The sequence below is a fragment of the Choristoneura fumiferana genome, chromosome 15 (assembly GCF_025370935.1).
Source record: "Choristoneura fumiferana chromosome 15, NRCan_CFum_1, whole genome shotgun sequence".
Classification (NCBI taxonomy): Eukaryota; Metazoa; Arthropoda; class Insecta; order Lepidoptera; family Tortricidae; genus Choristoneura; species Choristoneura fumiferana.
Genome location: NC_133486.1, coordinates 8,876,918 through 8,897,616, shown reverse-complemented (window position 1 = coordinate 8,897,616; position 20,699 = coordinate 8,876,918). Strand labels below are relative to the sequence as shown.

Genomic DNA, 20,699 nt, shown 5'->3' with positions numbered 1-20,699 from the left:
TAGGAATATCGTAGGTACTTAGATATTTTGATTTTAGAAATTTTGCTACGGAGCCGGTTAAACGGACTTATATGATACAAGCGCGTACCATCGTTCACAGAAATCCTCATCGATGGCAAAGGAAACGCGAAGAGAGTACTTGTAAAGGCACCTAATTGTACTCGACCACGTGTTTGCGACGACGAAGCGTTGGCAGGCCTCCCACCAGGTGGACTGACGACATCGTGAGAGTGGCGGGAAACCGGTGGATGCAAGTGGCAAGTTGTCGTTCATTGTGGCGTTCTAAGGGGGAGGCCTTTGTACAGCAGTGGACGTCTTCGGGCTGATGATGATGATGATGATGACGTGTTTGTAACGTCCATATTGAAAAACGCACCTGCGAATGGAAATTCCGTCCCTCGTGCTCCATGGCCCAGACAGTGAGCAACAGCCGCCCGCCGATCCTGGTGACCCTGGCCAGTTCTCGCAGGGCCATAGCGCGGCGCTCCACGGTGGCGAAGTGGTGCACCACGGCTATGGACAGCACGGCGTCGAACGACTCGTCGCGGAACGGGAGGCACAGGTTGTCACATGCCACCACCTGGAATTGAGGTTATTGTGAAGTTAAGCGACTGTACTCAACTCTTCGGCAAGCAGCGGGACAACAATGCTCGCCAACGAGCCTCTGAGCAATTAAGTATACAGGGTGGCTTATTAAGATCCGTCAGTATGGGAAAGTATTACTTGTCCTATTATCTATTCATTCTGTGATACCACATAAGTTCTAAGTTTATGTTATTTCTAGATAAATGTATAAGTACTTTATTTAGATACCTTACATAAAGTTAATTTATACGTGTTCCTTAAATCTCTTCCTAAAAATTACATGAGGTTAAAATAGCATAATATGTTATGTATAAATTAATTAATGTTATTAATTTTAAAATTGCCACGCCCCAACAGGGCATCATTTTTAATAATTTTTTGTAAAAGGTGTTGCAATAAATAAATACTGAATACTGAAAGTCTGAAACTATAAGACATACGAAGATCTGTTCTTAGGAACCATGTCATCGATTTTAGTAGTGCCTAATAAGAAAAACTGTAGTCAAACATTAAAAAAAACGGGAATCGAACCAGGTTGCTTTAAAAAAAAAACTTACCTACATTATTTCTATTTGGATATCGATTAGTGTTAGGTCATATATAAGAAATAAATGCTTACTGTGAAACACGATATCTAGAGTGAATAAAATGCATTGTTTTCATAATTCTTTAATAATGTCAGTTTTATTTTTCAAAACGTCCGGCTTTGATTCCTGAGTTGAGTACAAGTTTTTTGTCAATGTATGAATGCAGTTTTTCTTATTATTAATGTTTGTGTGGTTGGGGGAATATTCGAGCGTTTTGACCGCCAAGACACTAATGATGAAAACATAAAACGCCGCAAAAACGCTGAATATTCACCCGGTTACACAAATGGCACTTGTAGGCGCCTACATGTCGCATAGACACAGCACTACAACTCGCCCTAACCTCCGGTATAAAAAGGTGATGAAAAAGTCGTTACTAGGTAAGTGTAAGTACCTAGGTATAAGTGCCTATTGCTTACCTTAGAAAATCTCTATGTATATACTTGTGTTTTCTGTACTGCTTACTGTGTTGGTGTGCAATAAAGAGTTATTGTATTGTATTGTATTGTACCTCATTGTTGTGATGACGCGCGTGCGCTGTCAGTCGCGTGCAGCGATCGCCGCCCACCGCGAACACGGACGGATTCACGTTGAGGTGCTTGCCGTTTCCGCAACCTGCGATCAAAGATGAAGCTTCATTGAATGAAGTAATCAAGTAATAAAGGAGCTACCCAAGCAGTTCCGTCCTCCCTTTTCCACATCTTAACTCCAAATTCACAATTTAAAATCGTGGATTAAATACCTACTCCATAGTCGCAGGATAGTTCACCTAATATTTAAAATTTGGAAGAATAAAAGACGCTAACCTAACTAACTTACCCCCTGTTTCGCCATCCATGGATTAAATTTATTGGAGGGATTATGTCTATCCATTTCAGAGTTACGATTCTAGAGACGGACAGGCATTCGCGCTAAATTAATAAAATTTTAATAAAATCAAACTTCTAACAGCAGCATGAGATGAGAGCATTTTCAATTTTAGATAAATCTTTAGTGGGTGTAAATGTAAAAGTATAAGCAGCTGAAATTATAAAGTTTATCTTCTGGTTATTGTTGAAATAGTTGAAGAACCTCAGCAATTAATATTATAATATACTATTAAAGTCGCCGCCCACATACTTCCTACGCTATGCTTGTTCATCTAAGTGGTGTACTGCCTTTTCGGCGAAATATGTTTCGCCAAATTTCACTTAGCCACCAATCTTTCGCCAAAGTTTCATTTGGCAAACAATTCGTTGGCATAACTTTACTCCGCATTTCTTTTATTACGCAACAATTTTATATTGCAAAATTTTACTTCATCACACTTTTATGTGGCAAATAATTATGTAGCAAATGATTGGCTAAGGCGAATAACAAATTGTCAAATAACGTTTGGCCAATTTTTAAATTGCAAAGTTTTACTTCAAAATTTGTGCGAGCGAGCGAAGCGAGCGAGCAAGACGGCTCGGAGCAGAAGCGACTTGGATGGTTTAGGTTCAGAAGGCTAAGGCGGGAGCGAAGCGGAGCGTAGCTCCCGCCTTAGCCTTCGATGTTAGGTTTTTTTTATAGCAGCCAGGATAACTGCCACTAGGAAAGTAGGTTGTATGCCATTCAATATGTTGCTAAGTTAAGGTATGCCAATCAATACGTTTGACCAAAACATAAACGACATCTTAAAAAAATCCCAGGTAATAATTTGCATAATAATAATTTATCAAATGATTAGTTGGGAAATGATATCAGTGCGAAATGTTGAGTTGGGAAATAACATTTCGCCTAAATAAAAATATGGGTTAAATAGTTTGGGAGCTAATAATTTGCTAAATAATTTTCGCCGAATCATTAGTAAACCATCTAAGTAGAAATAAGTACAAGAAAGGCACGAGCTATCTTTAATCTTGCGTAGTAGTGAGGTTAAATTTTTGGGGGTGGACAAATCCCATATCTTAGCATATTAAATAATGCCGATATAGAACTATCAGCCGTCCAGGTTCAAGCCTGGGTACCTTTGTTTTTTTTTTAATTCATGCGCTTTACTTTTTAGTGAAGGAATCAGGGGCCTGACAGTTTAGTTTCATTCATCGACGTTGTAGCACTGCCATTTGTATGATATTATTACAATCTGTGGACCGCCGCCATTTCTTTGCTGTCATGTCCTTACCCGTCATTGTGTTTTAAAGATTGAGTTGAGTGCGGGTATTCTCTTGCGCTCTCCTCCCGTTTTGGTCGAGTTGTAGTTCCATGAGTAGCCATCCTCCTCTGTTTAACAATACAATACTCTACTTGCGGTAGTGTTTAGTGCGAGGGATATTCCACTGACTTCCAATATAGCAAAATTCAAGTGTTGTGTTGTTGATTGTAATTCAACAAGTGCCAGCCCAAAAACGACTATTTACATAATCTTTGGATGTCGTTGCTAGTATCGACTAGCCCTTATTTGCTGGCTTTAACCAAGAGTCAACTGTTGTTGAAACGCGTATGTGAAAGACATTTTGACCATACTCAGTTTGATCGAATAGGTGCGCGGATTCGATATTCGTATCCTTGCCTGTTCACGGAAAAGGAAATGGTTCATGGTGTACCACTCTCGTCTAAGGGTAAGTTTTTCTAACCTTTGCAATAATAGCTCCATGTTCAAAATTTTATTCAAATATAAATTTAATGGAAAGAGACTCTTTAATGAATAAATGATTTAAAACACTTGGTCGTTTTATTTCATAACTTATAAGAGTATGAATAAAAAATAAATTAGTACAAGACATCCGTAACTCCCATTTATCGTAGAGCGCATCACTAGCATTGACTGGAGACTATCGATAATGATTATATCGACCTGTGGAAAGCCCTACGACTGTCAAACAAGTACCACAGACTGTAAAATTTAACAGCGCTACAACGTCAATAATAGGAAACAACAATAATTGACTGTCTTATCTGTAGCTAGCTACATATTAGTAATCTGTGGAAGGAATGACATCTTTGAACATGAAACTACCGTGACACTCACTCATTTATTTTTGTTATAACTGTTAAATGTAGCCGCCGAGTCGCGTAGCTCCAAGAAAACGAGTTCGTAAATAGGTACGAATAAGACGTGAGCTGTCCGGATTTATTTCATTAAATGTAAGGAATGACACCGTCAAAAATCCTGCACGAACCTGCGAAGCAATCTATGATTTGTGTGTAAGTTCCCAATCAACACTGGAGCCGCGTGGAATTTTAATTCCCAGAAGTTCTTATCAACGCATAATACACATTGTTTGCTTTTTAGCTACAGTACAGTTTATTGGAAACGGAAGAATTTGCGGAAATTAACTTCAGGCAATCAATTATCTAACTGATACAATTCTATTCGGGGTCTGAAATAGTCTTATTTGATTGATTATTCTCTTTGAGTTTGGTCTTATTTCCAGGGACAAAAATAAATGTACCTGACCTACACACGCAGACGTGTATGTACAATCGGAGAAACTGAGGCCTTTCTTGTGTGTCAGAGCCTGTGCACACTAGCGTTTTTGCCAAACACTTGGATCCACAATCGTTTTCGAAATGAATGCGATCGCGGACGTCAGTGTTAGCCAATAGGGCCTCGGATCCGCAGCTAAGAAATGAAAGTTTGGCAGACGAAAGAGATAAGTGACAGTCCACCGACAAGAGTACAACTCTTAATGATGAAGACTGTTCTGCCATCCTAAGCCAAAAGGCGGAATCTAAAAAAAACACTTGAGTTAATTGTTGTAGCTTAAGACATTCTGCATCACATGGTAGGTAAATTAATCCAATTTTTTTTTAGGAACCGCCTTTTGGCTTGGGAGGGCAGTGTTTATGTGTCGCTGATAACAGGTATACAGGTGGTAATGACCTGGGTAAACGCCCACAGGAACAATAACAACTTTTAATAGACAGTGAGGGTGCATTCACCGTAACGGGTGACTCGCGGTTTACTACCCATACGCACATATTTACTGTCGTGCTCATAAAAAAGGTTTGGGTACCAACCAACCTACCTACAATCTATTTAAATTTTACCAAATCTAAACTCTAACACACCATTTTGTCAAGTGATGAAAAGACGAGTACAGTATACTTCTGGGCAAAGGTCTACCCTTTTTTCTTCCATAGTAGGTGGTCTCCTTCGAAAACAGACAAGGCAAAGAAGTCGCGCGTATCGAAAATGCCTGCAGTAGCTACTGGTCCATGAAAGCACTATAAAGCTCGTTGACATGTGCATCCTATGGTGCATCCTGCCCATCCTGACCTATACGGTGCTCAGACCTGGTCTTTGAATGAGGCTCAGAAATGCAAACTCAAGGTTTGCCAACGGCCTGTGGAGCGCAGTATCCTAGGTGTTCGAAGAGCTGATAAGAATCAGAAACACTGAACTGCTCTCCAAAACCCGAATTGTTGATGTGGGGACAAAGACCGCCAAACTCAAGTGGGACTAGGCAGGTCATGTCTGCCGGATGCATCCGGATCGTTGGGCCAAAACCACCACTGCCAGCCGGACTGGCGCCTTTTTGGCGAAGCCAGAGAAGATTGGAAGGAGAAAGGGGAGGCCTTTGCCCAGCAGTGGCACACTGCATAGGCTATTAAAAAAAAGTAGGTATTATTATTGGGCTTGGGCCGTAGTTCCCACGTGGGCCCAGTGCAGATTGGGAACTTCACACACACCATTGAATTGCTTGGCTGGTTTGTGCATGTTTCTTCACGATGTTTTCCTTCACCGTAAAGCTCGTGGTAAATTTCAAATGTGACTTCGCGCATGAATTTCGAAAAACTCAGAGGCGCGGGCCGGTGTCAACCCACGATCCTCTGCTTGAGCAGCGATAGGTCAAACCCGTCAAACCACTTGGCCACCACGGCTCTCAATCCGTGTCTCAATCTCAATCGACCCTTATTCATGTTTGGAAAATTCTAGAAACCCCTACCATCCAGAGCTCTCCGCCCAGTTTGGCAATCTCTAGAAAATAGCTAATTAAGTACCTAGCTGTTTTCGTTCCGCCCACTGAATAAAAAAGCTTTGTACATGTAGGGCGGTTAGGTAAAGGTTACTACGTAGGTGTCTTTAAGCAGAATCTGCAGAACAATGAGGTTTATTTACCTACTATGTTTTATTAACTAAACATACAAGCTGTTTTAAAATTAATCCCACTTAATATTCTAAATGCGAAAGTTTGTAGGTAATAGTCTGTTTGTTTGTCACCTCCTCACGTTTACTGACGTTTACTAACCACTGAACCGTTTTAGATGAAATTCGGTATGCATGCGAATAGTTTAACCCTTAGGTAGAGGCGATTTAGCAACCACATTGCAGGTGGTAGGACCTTGTGCAAGGTCCGCACGGATTGCTACCACCATCTTGCTCGCTAATCCTGCCGTGAAGCAGCAGTGCTTGCACTGTTGTGTTTCGGCGTGGAGAGTAAGACAGCCGGTGAAATTACTGGCACTTGAGGTATCCCATCTTAGGCCTCTAGGTTGGCAACGCATCTGCAATCCCCCTGGTGTTGCGAGTGTCTATGGGCAGTGGTGATCTCTTACCATCAGGAGACCCACTTGCTCGTTTGCCAACCAGTCGAATAAAAAAAAAAAAAAAAAAAAACCACGTGCATTGATTTGGAAATTCAACTTTATTGCTTTAGTAATAAGTTACAATATTCATTGTAATTATTAAAAACACTCCTAGCTTTAAAAATATCATTTGCCAGGTATGGGCACGAGCTTTGCGTTGAAGGAAAACATCGTGAGGAAACCTGCACAAACCTGCGAAGCAATTCAATGGTGCGTGTGAAGTTCCCAATCCGCACTGGGCCCGCGTGGGAACTATGGCCCAAGCCCTCTTGTTCTGAGAGGAGGCCTGTGCCCAGCAGTGGGACGTATATAGGCTGGGATGATGAGGTATGTATTCGATAGCTGCTTTTGATTCTGTGGTAGTATACTCCAATAAATGGGGCCTTATTAAGGGTTAAGTCACGGGGAAGAACATAGGATAGTTTTTATGCCGGAAAATTTAATAGTTTCGGAATATGTAGCGATAAACAATTGTAAACGGACGAGGGGTGACACTATTTACCGGACGTACAATACCGGCCTGATATTTCGTGTACACGCCCATAGAAACTCTTGTCAGTTTGACACCAGTTTGTATGGGCGAAACACGAAATATCGGGTCGATATTTCCATGTCGGTATTATCCGTGCCGGTATATTTACCGGCACCCCGTTTAGTGTCACCCCGGACGAGTCGCGGGCAACAGTATCACAGCTAGTGTGGAATATTTAAAGCTAACCACCACGTGAAACAAGTCTCGACTTTCTGGGTCTTGACAATAATGTAGCAGTAGGACAAACTGAATCATTTACTAGGGTGGAAACGATGTGCTAGGTTAATGTCATGCTGACGTGGCATCCCATAGTTTTGTCAAGGAAAACATAGTGAAATTGACTATCAAAAGGTCCCATCCTGGTACATGAATCAGTATGTCCGGCTGTACTCATACCAGTATGGTTCCAAGGCCATCATAGAACTTGTAATCATCTTAAATTTATGTTGTTCGATGAGCATTGTCATAGAAAAAACATGTATTTTTTTCTTTTGATAAGATTCTATACCTAATGAAATTAAATCACAAAATAATAACCTATTTTATTAAAATTCTAGCTATACTCTACCATGCTGCATAATTATTGTAAGAAACTTAATAGTAAGGCCTTATGCATTTTATGTTTTTGCCAAATAAATAAATAAGTAGTAAATACTGACCGACATCGCACACAAGGCTGCCAGGATCCAGGTCGTTGAGGAAGGCTTCGACGCCGGGCGCCGGCGCGCGCGCATCGTCGTCCTCGCCGGCCTGCTCATACACCTCGTGGACGTACGCCCGCTCGAGCGCCGCGCCGCGCGCCGCGGACTCGCCCGCGCCCGCCTCCGCGCCCGCCTCCGCGCCCGCGCCATCCGCCATCACCGGACCGCCATCACTCCACGCTGGAAGTTAAAATACGTTAAAACAAGTTGAACGAAGGCCTGCAGGCCTATTGTCTAAACACAATTTTTTTTCACCTCTTCTTTCTGTCACAAGAGATGACGTAAAATTAAAGTTCCAAACAATACTAATATTATAAACGTGAAAGTGTATGTATTGATGTGTTTGTGTGTTTGTATGTTTGTCCATCTTTCACGTCGAAACGGAGCTAGAAAGTGACATAAATTAAAACCTGATTGGCAGCTTGATTGTCTTAAAAACTTTAAATAAAAACTAAAATGGAAAAACAAGCTTAGTCGTCTAGAACTTAAAGTTCAACAGTCGCGACAGGTCGGCGCCCATTCAAAATCGTAATCAGCTCAAAAAACCCAGTAAGTACCTAATGGGTCTTGACTTCATGCTAATAACTAGAGATGGGCCGAGTACTCGTTTACTACTCGGTACTCGGTGTATTCGGCAGTTTTTTTAATACTCGTAGGTACTCGGCCGAATAACTCGGTTCCATTGACGAGTAGGTATACTCGGTCTAAATAAAATTATTATTTAAGAGGAATCATAATATCTATTATAATAAAACAGGGTGGTTTAAAAATGTTATTAAGAGTATTTATTAATAAAAAACACAAAAATGATAATTATTAATTGTAAATATTTAAGCAATTAATGCGCGGACCGAATGCAATTTTCTTTAAAACAACTGACAAATAATTTTCGGGGGAGAAGGCGGGGATTCCCGCGACGTTCGCTCACGGTGGCTGGTAGCGCTGCGTGAACCTGTCCTAAATCTGTTTTCACGCCCCAAAACTGAACCGAGTAACTCGAATCGGCCGAGTACTCGGTTTGAGAAACTTTGAACCGACTATACTCGGTTCTCGGTTACTTAGTAAAAGTTATGCTAAGCGCATCTCTACTTATAACATAATATGCCTCTATATTGCATTTAAACATTTTTTCAAAGTATTTTTCTCACTACAAATAATTTAATTCAACATTCAAATCTAATTCACACGCCTTATACATTAACGTGCCTGGCAACTGTGCTATCTATAGCTGTATAACTTTATGTTAAAATGTATTAGCAGCCTATTGATCCGTTATCAGCTCGTGATAAAAAGGGAACTGACCTTTATCAGTCTATCTAATATAATATTTTAGTAATACATTCAACATGTAGGATAAATAGATGGATATAGAAGATGAATGGAATCCGGAGTACCACGCTGAGTTTGAAATACGCAACTCCATCATCTTAATATCAGCAGGGCTACTACGAAACTCTAAACTCGAGGTCTAGAAGTTCGTATCGTACCGTCCCTCTCGCTCTCGTATTAAATACTATAAGTGTCAGAGGGACGGTACGATACAAACTTCGAGTTTCGTAGTAGCCCTGCTGTTGTAGGACGTCCACTGTTGGACATAGACCTCCAGTTGCTTCGGCTGGAAGCGGCCTGCATAAATTATGCACTTTAAGTTAAGAAGACCCTAAACTGCTCATCTTCTGGTATTATCCCTCAGCCGATTTCTACCGCGCCCACGGGAGAAGTGGGCGGGGGGGGGGGGACAGCATTATAGAATGCAGCATTATAGGTACAACTATATTATTATTAAGACCATGTGTGGAAAAGTGGAATCCTTTGGACTGTCATAATTTTATAAGTCGTAATGTAATGTTTGTCATAATTTTTGTTAGTCATATAAGTATAACAATTCTGAAAAATAAATGGTTTCAGAGAAAAAAAAACCGGGCAAGTGCGAGTCACTGAGGGTTCCGTACACATTTATAGGTATGTAAGTAAACGGGAATCGTGTCTTAAAGATATTTCGTGATTTAATACATCCAGTGTATGCAGAGCCCTATTCTTAAGCAAAATGTACGCAGTGTGGGGTCAGATTATATTGGTCATTGGTATTTACAGACAGACATAAAAATCAAGATTTTGAGACTTTTCTAGTTGGTTGTGTTATAATAGCTACCTTCATACCAAATTTTAAGATTCTGAGTTCACGGGAAGTACCCTGTAGGTTTTGATTCCATTGCGAGTTTCGAAAATTTGCGGAAATTTGCAGCATAAACGGCTGCATCTTTTGATTGCGTTGGCTTAGAATTTTGATTTTTTCACAGCTCCAAGGGACAGTAGACCTCAGTACTTGATATAAATTTCAGCTTGATACCTCCACGCGTTCCCGAGAAAAAGAGTCTTGATAGACAGACAGACGGACACGGACAAAAGTGATCCTATAAGGGTTCCGTTTTTTCCTTTTGAGGTACGGAACCCTAAAAAAAGAGTTACTTATTTAAACATTACATTATGACTAACAATTTCCGAACAGTCGGTCGGTATAGACCCGTGGAAAAAAGCGTGTTAAAAAAAATAGCTATGATTTCCCTTTTTGTGTGAAGAGCTTTAAATAGGTGCGATGATCAGAACGCGTCAATAATACTGTCCTCAATACGAGCAGAATTCTGAAGTAAAATGGACTCCGGGGGTAAAAATAAACCGCTGAGCACTTGACAACGCTCCTTAGCTCGCGTCCTCATAAGTACCTCGGTTCTTAGAAATAAGGGTGTACTATACTCGTAAACCCGAATTTTATTCCAGAATATTCTTCATAACATTTTCGAAACGGCTGAACGGATTTGGATGAAATTTGGTATGTAGATACGAGTGGACATCTGGATTAACACTTAGGCTACTTTTTATCTCGATATTTCTACGGGATAGGGATAAAGTCTCGAAATAACAACCGCTGGGCTTAGAGACATGAAATTTGGTATATAGGTAGCTGGGTTTAGATCGAGTCTTGAAATTTTGGACAGTTGTTCTTAACACAACCTCAATGAAGACTACGATATAAATTTTGGTAATTCCCCGGGGAATTTTATAAAATCCCGGAATTTCAATTGTACGAGATCGAATAGTTTACGCGTGCGGAGCCGCGGGTATACTGTAGTTAATAAGTACATGTAATAAACTAGTAACACAATGAGACTGACTGACTAACAGACCAGTGGCGTAGCGTGGGTACAAGTATCAGCCGCTCCGGGCGTAAGAAAATTTTGCCGCCCTCTTATTTAGGGTACTCATTGTAATCGGTCCGAATCGTAGGTGTGCGACATATTTTTTTTTGTTATGGAATTATCATCATCAGCCTAGCCTATACACGTCCCACTGCTGGGCACAGACCTCCTCTCAGAATGAGAACACTTGGGCCGTAGTTCCAACGCGCGCCCAGTCCGGATTGGGAACCTTACACATACCATTAAATTTTTATGGTATTTTGCCGCCCACTAAATGTGCCGCCCGGGGCGGACAACTACGCTATGACACTGTAACAGATAACCTAAAACGTAACGCCTGAACCACTAGAAACTATTAGAAACTTGGCAGACTTCCTCGATGTTCATAGGCTAGCCTTAGATATTTTATCTACCACGTGGACTAATTTACTCTTTAGGCACACCATACCGCCGTACCTACTACTTTGTTGTCTCAGCAAGCTTTCATTGACATAGTCAAGTATAAAAATAATTGTCAATAACAAAAGGTACGTTTGGATCAAGTACTTACGATGCGAAGTGTTGATTAATATTTGTTTTATTTATTTAATTTGGTATTATTTTAATACCAAATTAAAAATAGAAATTCGAATAAATAATATTAATTCATTACATTAGTTGTCACATTTTAGATAAGCACATAATTAATCACATGAAAAAATTAAATTTATTGGGGGTTTTACAAAATACTCAGAGCAACAATAATACCCCAAGTTTACATACCACATACTTACCGTTTTAGCCAGTGTCTCACGTTTTTTAACTGCATTCCAGGTGTAATTTAGCTCTGGATTGTTTTTGCATTCGAACGTGCAACAAAATACAGCGCCTGAGGCACTTGTCTCACCGCCAGCGAGGAAACGATTGGCTATCGACTATTTTCTCGCTCAAGAAACGATCAAAAGATATAAGATCCTGTGTGAGTAAAAGAGACATATATATTAATAGTTGATCGCTGGCTGTTCACACTGTCGGCGAGAACTCGCTCTTACATCTTTTGTCGCAGCGACAAGAGCTATAAAACTCGCTGAGCTATAGATACTCGCTCAGCGATGTCAGCTTGGCGGCCGCCCCGCACGAGCGAGTCGAGTGGAGCGAGTAATCGCCCGTCGCACGCGAACACTCGCTTAGAGCCGAGCGACAAAACTACACTCGCTTCTCGCTGCTCGCTCACTCGTTTCTAGTTACTCGCTTCTCGCTCATCGTCGGCGGCGGGACAAGTGCCTGAGACGGCCATTACCTAACAGTATAGCGAAATGCTGACGGCAAACACAAATTTGTGTTCCAAAAAGCATTCAATTTAAGAGGGCAAGAAACGAGTCACGTCTCTAAATTTATGTTCGTTCAGAATCTATAGGAATTTGGAGGGTTTAAGGAGTAGAATAGATAGCAGGATATTGTGTTGAGAACATTATGTCAGTCTAACACGGAGTTGGATTAGGACTGGTCATTAAAGCTTATTTTCAGTTATGAATGTTTCGATAAACTATTATTAATTTTTAAGTACAGATTATTTTGCATGCCAGTTAAATTGACATTCGTTGGGTACTGAACTCATTGGTTAGTAAGCAGTGTTTCACTTATTTCGGAAATACAGACGACAGAAGTGAATAACATTCCTTAGCATCCCGAAGTACAAAAAATACTATATTTAAGTACATAGGAAATGTTGACATAAATAAATCGTGATAAGCCAGTATCTTGTCGTCTTAAAAAAAATCTCAAGTGCCAAATACCCGCTTATGCCCCATCAAGCAGCATTATACCTACATATAGCGCGGGGTAAACACGGAATCAAATAATGGCACCGCCTGTGTCGGTCCAGCATTTTATTAGCAAAGTTGTGCAATTCTGCGAAGCTTGGCTGACCCACGTTGATGTATGATGTATATGCAGTTGTACTGTAGTACTAAAGTGATTTTATTTCGACATGTACAAATACAACGTGTCTTTACCTTCTGGACCAAAATGAATAGAAGGTGATTAGGGTATTTATAACCTATGTACAAAATCTCGTACCAAACCCCACATCATTAATGGAGTAATGATTGATTTACGATTTAATACTTCGAGACGTAGATTAAGGGGCTGTTTCACCATCCATTGATTAGTGTTAACTGACGGTTAAATGTGATGCCGTCTCTATTTGTTTTGTTCGAATAGACGCCGTCAGTTAGCACTAATCAATGGATGGTGAAACAGCCCCTAAGTATTTTATTTTGAGAATAATTTACAACATGAGAACATTCCTGAAAAGGAACTCTACTCAAGATTTCAGTCTTTGTCCAGATTGTATAGAGACATGTATACAAAAAGTATCTGAACAGCCTTTTGACTGCAAATCCTCAGGGATAGTGCAAATTCCACGTATCGGACAGATTAAGTCAATTTCAGTTTTTACTCCGGATTCATTGAAATAAAACAAAAATAAGTTTTTGGTAAAATTTTCATTTTTAATACAAGTTTTTTTTTGCTGACTGTACTTGCCACGTAAACATTTGCATACCAAATTTCAAGTCGATGCCATTAACCGTTGAAGAGTTCCGTCCTGCGGAGACGATTCTGGTCAGACTAACAGGATGTTATTACCAGATTATTGTGTTGTCACGCAATTTACATAAGTATGCCAAATTACAAGACAATCCGACTACTAGAAGTGGGTCAAATTTAACTTGCAAGATTTGACCCGCACATATGTACATACATTAAACATACTTACATTGCAAGTTAAATAAAAACTTTTAAATAAAGTTAAAACATGCAGATACGTGGTAAAAACGAAATAGTTACTTTGAACATGAAACTACCGTGAGACTCACTCATATTAAATATAATGACCCGGATAACTCACGTCTTAAATCGAGTTTAGCTCGACATGTTTCGGGCTAATCCGTAGCCCTTCATCTTCGGAGCAACGCGACTCAGCGGCTGCTGCAACACGCGCACTGCGCGCCGCCGCTCTGCTCGCGCGACTACCCGACGAAACTGAAACCGGCACACACCTACCCGCGTTTTCATCATCATTACAACTGTCAAATGTAGGGTAGCACACAACACTAACAACATCGCTCTGTAAAGGTATGTTCACACGCACCGATGACGCAGCACGAGTATTTAACACCGTTTTCCAACTCGGAGGTACCGTCCAACCACTATCCCGGTTGAAATTCGGCCGACGACTAATCTCGATGGCTTCACGCACTTTCCGCGGAATGAAAAATTTATCTCTCGCAAGTACAGATACCTTATCAAATCTGATATAGTGCGTCGAATCCGAGTCCATTGAGTGCTCGGCCACAGCAGACCCCACATATCGGAGCACATACGCAGTATGAGGAAACAGGACGACAAGGGGTCTGCTGTGGCCGAGCACTCAATGGACTCGGATTCGACGCACTATATCAGATTTGATAAGGTATCTGTACTTGCGAGAGAGAAATTTTTCATTTCGCGGAAAGTGCGTGAAGCCATCGAGATTAGTCGTCGGCCGAATTTCAACCGGGATAGTGGTTGGACGGTACCTCCGAGTTGGAAAACGGTGTTAAATACTCGTGCTGCGTCATCGGTGCGTGTGAACGTACCTTTACAGAGCGATGTTGTTAGTGTTGTGTGCTACCCTACATTTGACAGTTGTAATGATGATGAAAACGCGGGTAGGTGTGTGCCGGTGTCAGTTTCGTCGGGTAGTCGCGCGAGCAGAGCGGCGGCGCGCAGTGCGCGTGTTGCAGCAGCCGCTGAGTCGCGTTGCTCCGAAGACGAAGGGCTACGGATTAGCCCGAAACATGTCGAGCTAAACTCTTAAGACGTGAGTTATCCGGGTCATTATATTTAATATGAAATAGTTACTATTTTATTTATAGTGAATATTATAAAATACAATTAGAAAACTAAAATTGAATATAAGCTACACTAATACTACAAATGAAACATTACCTCTCTGAACTGTTATTCATAATCTTTGCGAGAGGTAGCCCTGTACCACTACCATGAGTTTACAGTGACCGTACTCGATAGCGACGGAGTAAATTATTTGTAGGGGCGCTGTAAAATTCTCCATATCCACATACACCTTTAGAGATGGTACAACTATGTAACTACGCGTCTTCAAAAGCGCGCTTTATAAACGTGTTTTTAACGCCGGACCACAGAATAAGCAAAGTACAGAAGCCTCACTGCCGTACAAAAGTGACGTTTAGGTATAAGAATCGTGCCTCTCTGTCCATCGCATAACTCTTATTCACTCGCACGTGGCAAGTGCAGTGGAATAGCACACTCTATACTCTATTTATTAAACCAAGGTACTAAAATGAATTTTCCGTTTTTTTACATCTCATAAATAGTCATGTGCCACAACCGGTAATCACCGAAAAATTTCGGTAAGTACCTATGTTATACGTATAAAATGTTAAAATATGAACGGATCTGTGACATACTAACACACGTAGGGCACTTAAGACATATTGAATGCTTTAATTTTATCTTTGTTTCCATAAAATATTATGATTTACCGATTATATGTAATAATGTCGAAAACCGAAATCAGAGAGAGCAACACTATTCGTATTATGCTGGTCACATCTGGCGTGCTCCCGCCAAGTCGAGTTATTTTTACATTAGACATTTCATACGGTCACTTTAGTATCTTGGTTTAATAAATAGAGTTTAGAGGGCAAGGCCGCCATTGAGGGAATAATAATAATGAGTATAGAGGGCCCCAGACATCTACTTGTAGCGGACAAAATCGCAGTGAGCCGCGCGTGGCCGGCCGGACGCAAAAAGTTTGACACCAATGTCAGTCTGCGGCATTGTAGCTATCAAACGGATCGACCGATTATGACGCGGTTTTTACAAGCTTTAACTTTAAGCTTTAACTTATCCTGTTTATTTTTTTTATTTGGGTCAAATCTTGAAATCCAAATTTCAGCCACTACATAAGTAACGGAAAGTTTCAATCCCCATACAAAATTGTAAGATGTTTCAGAAAATTTCCTATATGAACAATTCCGTAATTTTGGAAGTTTCCTTTGGCATGTCAGTAGGAATAACAATGTCGGGGGCTTTTAACTTTTCTAAGTGAGTTAGGTTAGTATTTAGTGGAAATTTAGCGGTAATCCTATATTAATTTGTACTTTACTGTTCATGTTGTTCTGTAGGTATTTTGTGAACAAATACTTTTACTTTAATTGACTAAGTAAATAGTAATTTTTCATTCAATTAACTTCATATGAACCCAGAGGCGGTATATAAAGTCAATTGATTAGGTTAAACGCATTAAGTGACGAAGCCCAACAACCTCCGATGCATTTTATCGCCAGTTAAATACCACTTAACATCCTATTATCTTACTGGTATTAAATAAACGTGAAAGTTGTAAGCAAAGAAATAAACAAATAAAAAAATACTAGCAAAAGAAGATTTGTGCGTACAGATGTATTTAGTGTATAATGATTATACCCACCGGGAAAAGCCGAATTTCATTCGATACGAGTATAAGACGGCACCCCAATAGTCAATCAATTATTATATTAAATGAGTGAAATTTTCATATCCATTAATATAGAGCTTTATTATTTAGTCTGCTAAGCTGCTAAGTCTGCTTGCTTTCTGCCAAGTTTCTTGCGGCGCATTCTTCTTGGCAATGATGGTCTTTCCGAAAGCGCTGGTAGTTTAAAAAAATTACGTGTAAAAGTGCCCATTGCGGTCTATTTACTGAATAAATCATTTGAATTTGAATTTTAAATTTGAAAAAATTTGAATTTGAAATTAAAAAAAAAAAAATTGAATTTGAATTTTAGTGTCAACAAAACGGTTTTACGATGGGTACAGTCGAGTTCGTAAATTTCTGAGCAAAAATTTAATCAAAAATATCTGAACACGCTTCTACGCCGTTAATAATAGAGTCGTGTTTAGTGTTTACATATTTTTGATCAAATCTTTGACTGTACCTACTGAAGGTAATTGAGAGAGCACGATAAATACAAACTTTTCCGATAAATACGATAATACTTGTACCATTATTCAGACGACCAGATGGCCTAGTGGTTAGAGAACCTGACTACGAAGCTTGAGGTCCCGGGTTCGATTCCCGTGTCGGGGCAGATATTAGTATGAAAAATACGGATGTTTGTTCTCGGGTCTTGGGTGTTTAATATGTATTTAAGTATGTATCTATCTATATAATTATATTTATCCGTTGCTTAGTACCCATAACACAAGCTTTGCTAAGCTTACTTTGGGACTAGGTCAATTGGTGTGAATTGTCCCGTGTCCCGTGATATTATGCATTACATCTGTACGCATATCTGTACGTGTGTATGTTTGTTACTCCGACACGCTAAAACGAATGGACGGATTTGGATGTTAATAGGTGTGCAGATAGATGGATGTCCGGAATAACAAACAGGTAATTTATTTATCCCGATATGTTCGCGAGATCGGGATAAAATCTCGATATATCAACCGTTTGATTTAAACTAGTCATGAAATTTGTCACGGTTTTTAATGCAACGTCAACGTATAAGTATTATAATATCTGCAGTACTATCCCGAAATTAAAACTGAAGTGTTTAAAAATCCTGAGATCTCAAGGCAAGTCCTGAGATATGGTAACTCCGTCCCCGTGTGCCTTGCCCTGCGGCGTCCCGGAAAAGGCTACGCAACTAGGCCGGGGCTGCGTCCGGGCTGCAACCCCGTCGCCATGGTTACGCAAGTCGCTTGTTTCTTTGGCTTCGAGTTTGAAGTTAAAAGCGAAGATACCATAACACAGAATCACGTCGAGCGTGATAAGTTCCGGGTGTCGTAATAAGTAGTTATGACATAGAACGACGTAGCACAGAATTATTGATATAATACAATACAATTGCTGGTGACTGTAGGTATATTAATAATTTTGAAACTGTTGATCCGGGGGATTAGAAACTCAAAACTTTTTGAATTATAAAAAAGAAGCCTGTTCGTTTCACAAGTCACCCACCAGGCTAGTTTTTTCCTCCGTCAACGTAATGCATTGCCATGCAACGAGGAAACAGAGAGCCTTATGGGCACCCTGCCCAATTAGCGATCTGGGCGATTTCTGTAAATGTTTTTAACCCCCGACGCAAAAAGAGGAGTGTTTTATGTTTGACCACTATATGTGTGTCTGTCTGTGACACCGCAGCTCTTAAACGGGTGCACCGATTTGAATGTGATTTTTTGTATTTGAAATCAGATATTTTAGCAATGGTTCTGAGACATGTTTCGTCAAAATCGGTTGAGCCGTTTTTGAGATATTGAACTTTGAAGTGACAAAGTCGGGGGTAGTTAAATTTTTTGTTGGTTAGGTTATATTAGGCTTGAATAAGTTACTTTTGGTTTTTTGTTTCTTTTTTATTTATTATAAGCTTTTATTTAGTTTCACCTGTCCGATGTCCCATTGTCTGTCTCATCTGTCTGTCTGTCTGTCTGTAATCAAATCTTGCAAGTTAAATTCGACCAACTTCCAGTAAGTAGTTGGAATGACTTGAAATTTGGTATACTTATGTAAAGTGCGTGACAATAAAGTAATCTGGTAGTGACATCCTGATAGTCCGGCTAGGATCGTCTCCACATAACGGAACTCTTCAACGGTTAATGGCATCGACTTGAAATTTGGTATGCAAATGTAGTTTGGGTGACAATACAAGTACAGTCAACAAAAAACACTATGAAGAAGTTTTTACCATAAACTTTTTTCGTGATAACCTATTCGTAATTTTTTATACTTATATTTTGAATAATTACTACGTAACACTAAGCGATTTAGGACTTTATTCCATGCAAAAATCGCGTCAAAAAGTATTATGCCATATCCCAACTATCCACCATTATTCTAAAGAACCATTTCATCCAATCTTTCCAGTCTAAGTATTAACCACGAAAAAGTAACAAACACACATACAAACGCACGCACACTCACATACAAACTAGCGTATTTATAATATTCACAGGACGTAGGATTAGTTGGATATAACATTAACATTAGTTGAATGAAACATGTAACTATTTATACTCGGCACGTCGCTGACACACTTGCTCCCCCCTTACGTGATAAATTTAACCCTGTACAAGCTCGTGGTTAATTTAGCACCCACTGCATGTAACAATGGATATCCAGTGCATGTAACAACGGTCCACATTGCGACGCAGCGTCCAAAAAGGGCCACCGGTGCACTGCGCTAATTCTAGCGCGGTTTTACGACCCAGGTTAATTAGGTCTCTGGCACAAAATAGCTTTTGTTTTTGTTGGGTAACAGACCAATGTATTACTAACCTCTATGGATTCTGTCCGAAATAAATGGCATATTATTATTATTATTATTATTATTAATTTTCGCTAAGCACAAAAAATACAATTAATTAGGCTACGTACGCACTACAGTGGTTAGCCGCGCGGTTTTAGCGTGCCGCCCTTCTTAAAAGTATCGCTTTAGAAAGAGATGACGGATGACGCGATTAAACCACACGGTAAGCCGCATAGTGCGTACGTAGCCTTAGAAAACTTTCTCATTGATAAATTCTAATATTCTTGCCATGACTGTCGAAACGTCTATCCACTTGTTCTGCGAATAAAATTTGTTTTTCAAAAATGGTAAACAGTAATATGCAATGACCAGTGGCCGTATTGCCTAATGCCATATATATCGAATTGGAAATATTCTGTACTTTTTATAAAGTGCCTAGACTAGAGGCAACATTCATCAGCTTATGCTCTTAGCTTCGTTGCGCGAAACAATGCAAAATAACATAAAAATATCCTAGCCCTTGAATGCTCCTAAAATTTCTTCATAGTGCTCTTACATATTATGTAGTCTAAAGGTAATGTTTGTTTAATTATAAGTTTCTACACAGTGGTAAACCACATTATTGAACAACTGACTGAATCTATTTTTATCCAAATGCATAATTAGGTACCAATTTTCCAAAAAACAGATAAAAATCCACAGTAAAATGTGCAATGACAAGTTACGTAACCCCTTTTTACAAACCAAACCTTTTGATTGACACTTAAAAACTGTCAAACCGTCAACTATTAAAACATTAAAACGTTACTACTTTTTTGTTTTAGAACGTCAACGTAAAAATACTGGCACAAAAACGAGTGGCATTTTGCACTAGCTTTCCCAAGCTCGTATTTAATTTTTTGTGTGTTGTAAAAACAGTTGTGTGTTGTGCGAATAAGGTTTGAATTCGGGTTGAGGGTGGTTGGGGATGTTAGCAGTCGATTTTAGGGTTGCATGCAAGGCCTCCGCATAGTTTGTTGGGTGAGCCCATCGAATACCCATTTGAGTGGGGTTCCTGTGATAGCGATAACGTCAACACTTGAAAAAAATCTGATTCGAACCATTAGGTACATATAATTTAAAAATTAATCGTATATTTCAAGCTCCAGTCCTATATACATGCAAGTACATTTAAAATGAATACAATAATTAAAAGTACAGGCGACTTTTGTTGACCGTATTGTCATTATTGTACTAAATTTCAAGTGAAA

General features: G+C 39.8%; 1 protein-coding gene across 3 annotated transcripts in view; it reads right to left on the bottom strand.

Annotated features, from left to right (window-relative positions):
* The window catches only part of fid (class I SAM-dependent methyltransferase fire dancer), a 48,224-nt gene that overhangs the window by 11,767 nt on the left and 15,758 nt on the right, over positions 1–20,699 (bottom strand). For all 3 annotated transcript variants that reach the window (XM_074098535.1, XM_074098536.1, XM_074098537.1), the window contains exons 3-5: positions 7,914–8,135; positions 1,684–1,787; positions 377–580 (exon numbers count right to left, since the gene is read on the bottom strand). In XM_074098535.1, coding sequence (XP_073954636.1) covers positions 377–580; positions 1,684–1,787; positions 7,914–8,112 — 507 coding nt within the window. In that variant the 5' untranslated portion in view covers positions 8,113–8,135. The remainder of the gene's footprint in view (positions 1–376; positions 581–1,683; positions 1,788–7,913; positions 8,136–20,699) is intronic.